Source organism: Arachis ipaensis, chromosome B6, assembly GCF_059453495.1.
Source record: "Arachis ipaensis isolate K30076 ecotype BB chromosome B6, ASM5945349v1, whole genome shotgun sequence".
Lineage (NCBI taxonomy): Eukaryota > Viridiplantae > Streptophyta > Magnoliopsida > Fabales > Fabaceae > Arachis > Arachis ipaensis.
In genome coordinates this window covers 148,940,027-148,952,492 of record NC_142441.1, presented here as the reverse complement: position 1 = coordinate 148,952,492, position 12,466 = coordinate 148,940,027, and the positions used below count along the sequence as shown (strand labels likewise).

At 26.0% G+C, this 12,466-nt stretch overlaps 2 protein-coding genes across 2 annotated transcripts; one reads left to right on the top strand and one right to left on the bottom strand.

The window, feature by feature from the left end:
* Window positions 1–781: 781 nt before the first annotated feature.
* Window positions 782–1,495, bottom strand: LOC107647704 (uncharacterized). The gene has a single exon (XM_016351758.1). The coding sequence runs from the start codon at window positions 1,493–1,495 to the stop codon at window positions 782–784; it is 714 nt and encodes a 237-aa protein (XP_016207244.1).
* An 8,614-nt stretch (window positions 1,496–10,109) lies between these two features.
* LOC107605500 (uncharacterized) lies at window positions 10,110–11,482 on the top strand. The gene has a single exon (XM_016307392.3). It carries the CDS (start codon window positions 10,249–10,251, stop codon window positions 11,245–11,247), a length of 999 nt encoding a protein of 332 aa, XP_016162878.1. The 5' UTR covers window positions 10,110–10,248; the 3' UTR covers window positions 11,248–11,482.
* The last annotated feature ends 984 nt before the right edge of the window (window positions 11,483–12,466 follow it).

Sequence of the window (12,466 nt, the reverse complement as noted above, 5' to 3'; positions counted from 1 at the left end):
AAGAGGTGAATTCCATGGAAAGGTAATAGAATAATTGGTTCGGTTTATTCTATTGCTATGTAGTTTTTATAGCGTGCTGATTTTTTTTAATAGTTTAAGAAAAAATAATCTTTTATTAGTGAATCAAATCTTTATCTCAATTATAACTGATTTCAAATTTAGTTCAAATTTGATACATAGATTTTGTATATTTTTCATATATCTTAAATTGTTAAAAAGATTTGATCAATCATTTATATTTTTTTTTTTTTTTTTTTTGGTGACTTCAATCATTTATATTGATAATATATTAAGAGAACAATGTGTTATTGCTGTTTTTTGTTAGTAAATATTATTGATTTTTGCATGGTTGGACGTGCATAATCATTTAAAAAGTGACCATAGCTTGATGCATTAGCTCAGATATTGGAGATGTACTAAAACAAATTGATTGGTAACTTTCGAGTGAAAAAAAAAAAAAAAGGCAAAGAACTGTTTTTCAAATTACAATAATAAAATTTTTTTTTGGTATGACCAATAATTAATTAATTAATAAAGATTAAAATCACAAAAGTTAATTTACACAGTCTGATTTAACAAAACAACTATTAGAATTATACTTTTAAGGTTGGAGATTTATCCTATGTTAAGAAAATTACTATTTATTCATATTTTAACAATTAGTATAATAATGCTACATAATTAAAACAAATTAAAGAACTCTACGGAAACACAAAAAAAAAAAAAAAAGAAAGGTTCTTTCAAGTTGTAGTGGTGGGAATATAGCATGGTAAAGATGAACCTATTCATCATCTATCTGTGAAGTTGGAAATATGATGCTGCGGCACAATGGGCAAGAATATGGCGATTGACAGTTGGCACAGCGTCGGAGCCAGCGGAGCAAGCAGCGATCATGAAAAACATGCGAGCAATTTGTACGAACAATTTCTACGCTTGAATCTTCATTACCATGGTCAAACTTCTCCAAGCAAATGGCGCATTCAGCATCATCATCTTGCTCATCAGTTTTCGATCTCTCCAACAGATTCACGAATTGTAGTCGTTCAAAAAAGTTTTGACAGAGATCATCATTATAGATATCAGAATCTTGAACAACAATGTAGGAGGTAACATGAAGGTTCACAACCATCTCCCGCGTGTTGGAGTCACACGTTTCATTGCTTAAAATCCTTCTTGCAGTTTCGCCTATGTCAGGTAAAATTTGGTCCAATACCTCAGGTGACACAGGTAGTGAAGAAAAGATTTCATGCAACAAGATTGTGTCTTCTCTGCTGAGGTTTGTGAGTGGAGTACAAGGAACCAAGATTGCTTCAGTGGCTGTAGTTGTAGTAGAAGAAAAGTGAACCGCAGGAGTTGGGTTTGAGCGTTCAATAATTTCGATCAATTTTTTGGTGCAATTGAAGATGATGGAGAAGCAATTACCGAAATAAAACTCTTGTGATATGGATGGGTCTTCAATGGGAGTGATTTGCAAAGAAGAAGAGGTGAATTCCATGGAAAGGTAATGATAAGAAGTTATTGGGGGATTAGTAAGCTTAATAAATTCAAAGTATTAAAGTCCTAACAGAATGGTTGGAAGGGGATAAAAAAAAGGCTGACAAAAAGATAAACAGTAGAATGACTAGATAAGAAGTTTTTTTTTACTAGACTTTCAAAGAACCTAAACCGAAAGGATGAAAATTGAAAGAGACTAGCACATAGAATTACTTTAATATTGGATTTTTCAATCTTCTTCATGCAACAAGAAAACAAATCACTCACTTCACTTAATCACACTAAAAAAAATGTGCATAAAGCAACTGAAAATTTTATTCCTTAAAGTTGTGTACATTGTCCCACCAAGAGTGTTTAAATAGGTTCCTAATAAGTCACAAAAAAAAAAAAATAGGTTCCTAATAAACTAACTAAAAGATAAGATAAAATAACTTAATTTAAATCTTCTAAAGATAAGATAACTAAATTAAAACTTAATTTATTTTAGGATAAATTACATTTATTTAGTGTAAATCAAATTTAATTAATTTGATTTATATAGAGTTACAAATAAAACAATCATATAACACAATTCAATTTAAGACATTTACTTAATATTAAGTGTCTAGAATTAATTATAAGTATGAATACAGATTTCTTGTATAAAAGTTGTCTTGTATAAGTATGAATACAGATTTCTTGTGTTGAGTAATTAAAATAAGTGTCTAGAATTAATTATATGTAAAAAATAAAAAATAAATAAAAATATTTTGATTTTAGATCAGTAAAATTAAATGTACAAAATAATTCCTAATTAATGATTCTTTTCATTTATTTACTTTTTTTTTATTTATAAATCTACTAGTAAATACTAAATAGTAATACTTTTTCACTATAAATTTGATGATAAATCTTTGAGTATTATAAAAAGATTTAGATGTGTAGTATTATTTTATATTATATTGTGGTCAATTATATTTGTGTAGCATTGTTGTACTTTTTTTTTAAAGTAACTGAGTTTTGAACTCCTTACCAAAAGTAATACAATCGTTGTACTAACTAACATGAGTTGCATAATGGTTTTAATTCAAAAAGATCTATTGCTTTCAATTATAAAAGTGAACCTCAGGTGTTGGGTTTGAGCGTTCGATAATTTGGATCAATTTTTTGGTGTAATTGAAGATGATGGAGAGGCAATTACCGAAATAAAACTCTTGTGGTATGGATGGGTCTTCAATGAGAGTGATTTGCAAAGAAGAAGAAGTGAATTCCATGAAAAGATAACAAAAGTAATTGGTTCCGTTTATTGTATTGCTATGTAGTTTTCACAGAGTGCTGATTTTCTTTAATAGTTTAAGAAAAAAAAATCTTTTATTAGTGAATCAAATCTTTATCTCAATTATAACTTATTTTAAATTTAGTTCTGATTTGATACATAAATTTTGTATATTTTTCATATATCTTAAATTGTTAAAAAGATTTCATCAATCATTTATATTGATAATATATTAAGAGAACAATGTGTTATTTATTGCTGTTTTTTGTTAGTAAATATTATTGATTTTTGTATTTATATTACACTTGTTACATCTTCTTTAGTTATACGTGTATAATCATTTAAAAGGTGACCATAATTTGATGCATCAGTTCAGATATTAGAAATGTACTAAAACAAATTGATTTAGTAACTTTCGAGTGGAAAAAAAAGGCAAAGGAAATAAATTGTTTTTCAAATTACAATAATCAATTTTTTTTGGTATGACCAATAATTAATTAATTAATAAATATTAAAATCACAAAAGTATATATAAGGCCGATTAAGTTATCAAGATATCTAGTAGCCCAGTCCAAAGTTCATCGGCCTATTCATGCCGGATGATTAGCAATCGAGTATATTAAAAAAAAAAAGAGAGAAAAGAGCAATAAGTCTTTGATTTTTTTATCCACGAACATTTAAATTTTTGAAAATTTGAAAATACATTTAAGTTTTTTATTTTTTCAAAATTTGGATATATCAATTTTTCATGTTTACTTAGATTTGTCAGATCTAACAGAAAAATCAAATGTGACTCCCATTATACTGACTTGATTGATACGGATGCACACATAAAATAGTTTTTAAAATGAAAATAATTAGACACAATGATCAATATATCCAAATTTTGAAGAGATCAATAATTTAAATGTATTTTTAAATTTTTAGATACTTAAATGTTTGCGGACTAAAAAGTCAGAGATCGATTTGTCCTTACTAATTGACAAACACTATTTTTTTAGGGTAAAGTGACAATTAGATCATCAAAAATTTTGACCTTGAATTAATTAGTCGTTATAAAAAAATGTATCAATTAGGTTCTCCACAATAATAAACAGTAGACATATACGTCCTTCTACTAATAAATAATACAAAATAAAATGTTGTTGTTCATGTAATTAGTACTACTTAGCACTAAGAAATTTGGGTCTCTTTTGACTTTGTGCATCTGTTACTGAATATCTAGTGCATTTAGTATATCCAAATCTAACGATACATTTATGGGTGTGAGAAAATAATACATATTAGAAAACAAAAGTGGGTTATTAGTCATTAAATTTAAATTTCTCTAGATTTAAAACTTTGTCGTTAATTAAATTTTCTTTCTTGAGTAATTAGTTAAGAATTTTTTTTAAGGACTAATTTTATTGACTAATATAATTATTTTAATAATTCGTCAATTTTTGTTGTTGTTGTTATTGTTGAGAGCTTTCGAAAGATAATTAATTTATTTTCGTATAACCTCAAAATTACAAATTCAAGTAATGGACTTAATTACTAATGCAATTATTAAATTTGACTATCTATAATTTATATTACACTTTTTAAGTGTATCTTTCTTCAAATTCTAGATTAATACAAGGTGTTTGTATACTGAATTTTTTGTCTTTATGTTGTTTGTGTGTTTTTGTTTTTGTTTTTTTCTGAGTAAAGTATCAATTGAAATGTTAGGCTCCGTTTGTTTTCGAGAACAAGATAGGACAAGATACTGAGAATATGATAGAATAAAACACTGATGAACAGAGACACAAAATTTTGTGTTCTTGTATTCTGTTTGGTGATAAATTAGAACAAATTATGAAAATCTAATTTATTCATTTTTTTTCATTCAAAAAATTTGAGATGAAAAATATAATAATAAAAAATATAATTATAAAAAATTAATAAAAATAATAAAAGAAAAAATAAAAAATAAGTTGTATACCTTGTTAGTGTCTCTGTGTCCTTCCTGTCAGGATAGACACAAAATATACTAATTCAGTATTTCTGAACACATTATTTCTGTTCATATCTCCTCTGCCAAACACAATTGTATGTCTTAGTGTTCCTGTCTCAGTGTCCTATCTCTCTAAACAAACGCAGTCTTAGAGACAATTTTAAAATTTATTTCAAATAAAATGATATTTTACTCTTTGATTTTTGAGTGATTTGTCCATGGTTATGAAGTGTAAAGATTCGTTTGGAATAAGAGCAAGCGAACGTGGAGTTTGAGTTTGTGATTGATCAGAGAATGTTTCTTTGTGGTTGTGCGGTGCCCTTAATTATATAAATTGGTATAACAATCTAATCGATGATCTTTTACTCAGAAACTCTATCATTCATATCTCAAATTTGTTGCAACATTTCCACACACAACGATTTGGTAATGCGTGTATATATATATATATGGACGGTTACGTGTACTACCTTTTTTTTTTTAAGTTATATCTTATAGTTTTGTAAAATTTTTAATTAGATTTTTATATATTTTTTTAATTAGGTTTTTGTATAATTTTTTTTAATTAAGTATCTTTTAGCAGTAATTAGCTTAATTTTATAGGAATCTAATTTAAAAAAAATTTGGTGCAACGACCTAAATAAAAGAAAAAAAATTGTAAGGATCCAATTAAAAAAAAATTGTACAAAGACTCAATTAAAAACAAATACAAAATTTTAATTAAAAATTTTGTAAAATTATAAAGACTAATAGAATAATTAAACCTATAAAAAAACAGAACTTTATATTCATCCTAGGGCTCCTTTACTATCCCTTGTTTATCATACCCAGTGTACTGTTTATATATATAAACCACGTAAACCTAAAAAGAATTTAGAAGCACATCAAAGTATTATGTCCTACACCTTTAAGGGATATAATCATTAGATAGTTTATAAATTCAAAAATACTATTTATACTGTACAACTAGTAAATTACTCGTTAAATATTTATGTATAAGTATATATATTATTTAATTTATTTTATATTTTATACTAATAATCATATAGCGACTAATTTTTTATGTACAAATTAAATAATATAATTATTATAAATTTGAAATAATTTTTTATCTCTTGAATTATTTTTTAAAATTAAATTTAGTCTATTTAATCATGATGGTATATTATAAGACATACACATTTCTCAAGAATATATGAACTACTCTAGATAATTTATAAGTTCAAAACATTCTTCATTCCTTAAATTAGTTTTTAGAATTAATATTGAAATCTTGAACTAATATTCGAAAAAATTATATAATTTATTAGACTTAGTTAACACATGACATAAGAATATAAGTTAAAATTATTATTAGTAGAAGATTTTAAATTTTTATTTTAATGTATTAAAAATTAAACTTTACACATTTTTATAATAAATTTTTTATTAATAATTTTAATATGTGCCTTAAAAACACATATTAGTTAAATCTTAATTTATTTACCAAATGGACCAGATCATTATTATGCGAATAAAAATGATTTTATAAGTAAAAATTTAATTATAGTTAATTTCATGTGAAGTTAATAATTAAGAATTGTATATTAGAAGATAATTTAATCAAACTTAATAAATTATTTAATAACTCTCAACTATCAACTTCACATAAAATTAATTACATTTGAGTATCTACCTATTTTGTATCACTAACAAAGAAGTTAATATTATTAAAAAAGAAGTAGATTATTATTTCAATATAGTTGAGGAAGTAGATTAAAAAAGAAGTTAATATTATTATTTCAAAACTTCCTTAACAAAGTAAGTATATAGCATCATGTGATTATGCCTATAATTTGTACTTCAATTCAGCTCGAGTAACATAAGCGTGAATTGTACGGAAAGACTACAATAATTTCAAAAACTCTACTATCCATTAATTATTGGAGAGAGTCATTTTAGATAAGGTTCAGTGTGAGTAATTAAGTCGACATTTAGCAAGGACAACGTTGCAATTTTGATGAATAAAATATTAGGTTAGAGAGTATAGACTCAAAGGAAGTGCTGCTGCACTTAAACAAAACTGAATAATAATAGGGTTCATGATACGATACTTATGCTATTCTAATTATTGTAGTTATAATATTTTTAAAAATATTATTAAAATTAAAATAATATTTTTTATTATTTAATCATATTTTCAATTTAAAAAATACAAAAAAGTTTTACAGAAATATTAAAAAATATAATTATAATAATATTTATATAATCCCTGTAATTACTAAAATATCTTAATACTAAAATTTACCTAATAATATATATGACGAAAGAGAAAAAATGACTCTCTCTCTGTTATGCTCCTTTCCCTTTTGTACTATATCATGACTTTGAAGAAAATTCAGTCTAAATTATCAATTTTCAATTAATAAGAAAGAAGTTGTGTTTGAATTTTTACATAGTTTTTTTTTTGTCACAATTCTAGATTATTTAGTTATAAAATTTTTAATATTATATTATGAGACTATTTTTTTTAAATCTTAAATTAATAAAAAAGTACATGAATAATTATATCTCTAATAAAAAATAATCTTAAAATAAAAACAATTAACTTTTAGTTAGTAAATGCAAAAAATATTTTTATTAACAAAAAAATAATACATATAAATAAATTAGATATGATAACACATTTTATATAAACTCTGATCCAAACAAAAGAGTAGATTGTGATAGATTAATTTAAAAAATAGTGTGTTTACTGTCTATATACTTTTTTGTGCATTTTTTTATTTTTATTAAAAAATAATTAAACGAAAATATTTAATTTAGTCCCTAAAATTATATTCGAATTTTAATTTAGTCCTTAAAATTTTAATTGTCTCAATTTAATTCCTAAATTTTTTAAATTTTAATCACGTTAGTTCCTGCGGTGGTTTTTATTACAAAGTGAATTGAAAAATTGAGACAATTAATACTTTAAAAACTAAATTGAAGTTCGAGTATAATTTTAGAAACTAAATTAAATATTTTTTCAGAAAATAATTAATAAAAAAATATACACAAAATAGAGTTATAGTAATCCAATGGATATGGTTTCGCTGCTCTATACCATAGGAGACAAGTGAGCATGGTTCACAGCCATGTCCCCAACATGCTCATTCAATTGTAGGTTATTATATATTATTATTATTTAGAGATATAATTTAAGAACATAATACTATATTTTTTATACAGAAAATTTAGGAGGGGAATATTTTTATTAAAATTTGACTAACACTTAACTAATAAAAAAAGTGAATAATTTTATACTATTAAAAATATTAATAATAATTAATTAATAGTTATAAATCACAAAATTTATTAGTTTTTTAGTACTCATCTTTTTTATTATTTTATGTATTTAATATATTAAAAATATAAAATATTATTTTTAAAATATTATTTTTAAAACATAAATGAATAAAATCGTTATTATTAAGTCAAGCCTAAAAGTCTCCAAAAGCCAACAACTAGCCGTCACGTTACATAAATCAAAGTATCTAACCTCATTTTTTGTCGCACTGTAACGGACCCATCATATGACTCCACGTGTTTCTCGAGATGTGGATATTTCCATTAAAAACCAAATAAAAATTCTAACATCGATGATCGAGATCCTTTGAGGCTCCACCTACATCCGGTACCACCCAAATACTACTCCTTATTTGGAATATTTTAATAAAAAATGAACAAAATCCACAAATAAACTTATAACTAACACCATGCTATATTTATACAATGAAATCTAACTATCTAAGATACCTACGCCTGTGATTTGTATATCTTTTTTAGTGGAAAGAAAATAATGTATATCAGTTATCTTTTTTTTTTTTTTGGCATCTTCATTTTTTTTATTTTTCAGTTATTTTTAAATTTTACTTTACTTTTCAAGTTTTTTTTTTATTAATCTAAAAATAGTATCTTTTGATGTTCAACTCAAAATTGGTACTCATAAAAAAAGGTAATTTTGCTCTAAAAATTTAAATATTGAACCAATTTAGATATTTTATTTTAGTCAAAAAACTTAATTTTTTTAAATACTTTCGACCTACGAAAATTCTATATAACAGAATGTTAAATAAAATAAAATTTAGTTATTTTTAGTTATTTTTTTTGTTATTAAATATTTTTGTTATCTTATATGAATCCCAAGGATAAAAATGTCTAAAGAAATATATATTTTTTAATTCTTGAAAATAAAAAACAAAAGAGTTTTGTGAATTCATAATGATCAAATTATATATTTTAAGAAAAAGAATTGCTTCTTTTTGAAAAAAAATAGTTTATTTATTTTAAAAATCGTGTGTTATTCTTAAAATTTAACTAAAATTATATAATTTTTTTTTAAAACAGAATAATGTTTGATTTTTTTTTAACAAATCAACTTTTCGTTAGTAATTAAGATTATTAACGAATGCTAATGTACAATATTTCTTAAAAATTAGCTTGTTACTAAAAGTAAAAAAAAAAAGGTTAAAACACTCTAGATTTTAAATAATAAATCATAAATTCTAAACTATAAATATTAAATTTGAATTAATAATATAAAATATAATAAATAAAAATAGTTAGAATTTATCTAATTAACAAAGAAGGTAGCTTTAAAGAATAGTAAAAATTATAGTGTAATTAGTATAAAAGTTTTATCATAAAATTCATTACCTATTAAATACAAAACTAAAGCAATCTCAATTAACAGCTATGAAGTACGAATATTTTACTCAGTTGTCGTGTCTGCATGTCGGACACATTTTGGATACGATATTTACTGATATTTGTCTCCGATATGCGTGTTTGCTGTTTAACCGTGACTTAATAAAAAAATAAAAAATTCTTCTCCAGACATGCTGGACACACCTAAATATCATTACGTATCAGCGTGTCCAATCTTATTCTTAACATATATTTTTAAAATAAATTTAGATATAATATATATTATTATTTATTAAAACAAAAAATATTTTAAATACTTGACATAATTAAAATAAGACATTAAAAATAATTTAAAAAATTAATTTATATTTTAATATGAATAAAATATCAAAATATCATTACGATCCATCTAAAAAATATTTTATATTTTATATGTATGCGTGTCCCTGTGTCATGTAAGATTTTAAAATTCGCGTGTTGGCGTGTCCCATGTGGTATCGTGTCGTGTTCGTGTTCGTGTTAGTGTCCGTGCATCATAGATTAACCGTGAATAAATAAGAAGCCAATAAACTATAACTCAAATGATATAGTCTCTTTATACTTATTTAAATATTGCAGATTTGAGTAAATAAACAGTGAAAAAGAACCCAACACATGATGATTTGTTTATTCCTGACCTCTTTTTATTTATTAATCTCCCCCTTGCAGTCACAAAAAGACTAAGGCAAGAAGTGTAGTGTAATGTAAAATAGCAATATATATGTATATCACTACTATATCATAGGAATTAGCTATCACAAAAAAAAAAGCACACAAAAGAAACCAAAGCAAAGCTCGTTCCACCACCACCACCACCATGTTTGAGGAATCATTGTCATCATCAACATCCTCCCTCACCAGTTGGTTCACCCCAACCATGTTTTTCCTCCTTCTCCAACTTGTTATTGCCACCATTTACATCATCTCCTCTCTCACCAACAACAATGCCAAGCATCATGAACATCATGAACCACAACAACCACTTGCAAGATCCCCTTCTCTCTTGCATAGACTCAAATCCCTAAACTTTTATAACTACCACGAACAACAACCACAACAACAACTTCCACATGAAATCAATAACTACTTATTCCAACAACAACCACTTGCTACATCTCCTTCTCTATTGCAAAGGCTTAAATCCATTAATTTTTACTCTAACCACCCTCATCACACTTCCCAAGAACCTCAACAAACTCAACAACTTCCCAGATCTCCCTCCTCAGTCATCCAACGCCTCAAATCCATTAACCTTCAAACTTATTTCCCAACTGAAACTTTATCTTCCTATTTTACCCCTGAACAACCAAAGAAAAAAACGCACGTGCCGAAAATACCAAAAGTGAAGAAAGAAGAAGAAGAAGAAGAAGAAGAAGAAGAATATGACGATGGAGATGTAGTTGGAGAAATAATGTTCCGCAATAACAACAATCATGACGTGGATGAGGATTCTTGCGCTTCCATGGACGAGATTTTCAGCAAGCTGCAGCAAGGGCAAACTGGTAATTTCACAAGAACGCATTCCGACACTAAACCGGCCTCCGGCGAGGTTCCGGTTAAGCTTCCGAGGAAGATGAAGAAGTCGGCGAGCACCAAATCGGCGTTCTCGCACTTCGAGGAGGTCGACATTGTGGAAACCCGCCGTCCGGCCACCGCGAGGGAGAGTGGCGCCGCCGCAGAAGAAGGCGGAGGTGACGGCGGCGTTGACGCAAAGGCGGACGACTTCATTAACCGGTTCAAGCAGCAGCTGAAGCTTCAGAGGCTGGATTCAATAATGAGGTATAAGGAGATGATTGGCAGAGGGACTGCCAAGTAATTAAGAAAACTTATAGGGGGCTAATTGCAATAAGTAATTAGTAATTAATTTTCACTATCTTTTTACTAGTGTAATTTTCATGTTTGTTTAGTGTTACTGCTGTTGGCTATAATTATATATATGTTTTTGTAAAATTGTGTTGTTTAAGTATCGGTTTTCCTTATTTTCTTTTTTTGGCTAATATTTTTGTAGCTATATATTCAACACATTATTATACTTTTGGTTTAGTTCTCAAGTTCTTCTAATATAATAAAATTTTATTTAATTATAATTTTCTTTTTATAAGTATGTTTTCCGAGCTTTGTAGATATTTTTCATTTAACGCAATTTTGGTATCTCATTGTTGAGGACTAAACTTCTTTTTATAAATTTATGATATTTTAGTAACATATTCATGCATTAATAATACAAATTCTAAGTGTAGTTTTGATTTGTGAATTGAATCTTGTAGAGTTGAGTGTCTCTTCATGTGGATGTTGAAATGAAGTGCATGACATTATAGGTTGTTGCTTGTTGGCCCCCCATTATTGGCTTATTGCCATATTGGTTTTAGTTCTCCATAACACTAGATAGATATTTTGGTTTGTGGTTGTTTATGTATCATAATCATCAATAATCATGCATTGTAGACCAAAGAAAATTGAAAGAGGCTTGTGTTGAATGCTGATTGGTCATTGATCATTTCCATTTCTAACTTAGTAACTTTAATTAATTCTCCACCTAATTAATAATAGTGCAACATTTTCTGATGAATGGAGTTAGTTTGTTTATGTGCAAACCGCAGAGTGAAAGTATTGTAAAGCATCATTATTCTCATTCCCCTTCCCATGGATATCACTTCTATGGAATATTCTCATGGTTTGGTTTGGAAAATGGTCATGAGTCATCACATTATGTAATGAATATATGAATAGTTAGAAAAATATTATGGAGTTTTAACTCATTTTTCTGTTATTTTCTTAATTTACAAATAAAAAAGTTTTATATTTGTATATTTTTTAATATTTTAAGAAAATAACAAAGATATTTAAATTTCTACTCATTTAATCTACGCTTTTTTGTTAACAAAATAGTAGTAATCACTCAAAGGATCAATAATTGACTTATTTTTATTAGCAAAGTAATAAAAAAATCAATAGGAAAAAAAAAAAAATAAGCAATGTTATATTTTGAATAAAAAAAAAATATAACAAATTAACATATTGTTTGTATTTTCTAA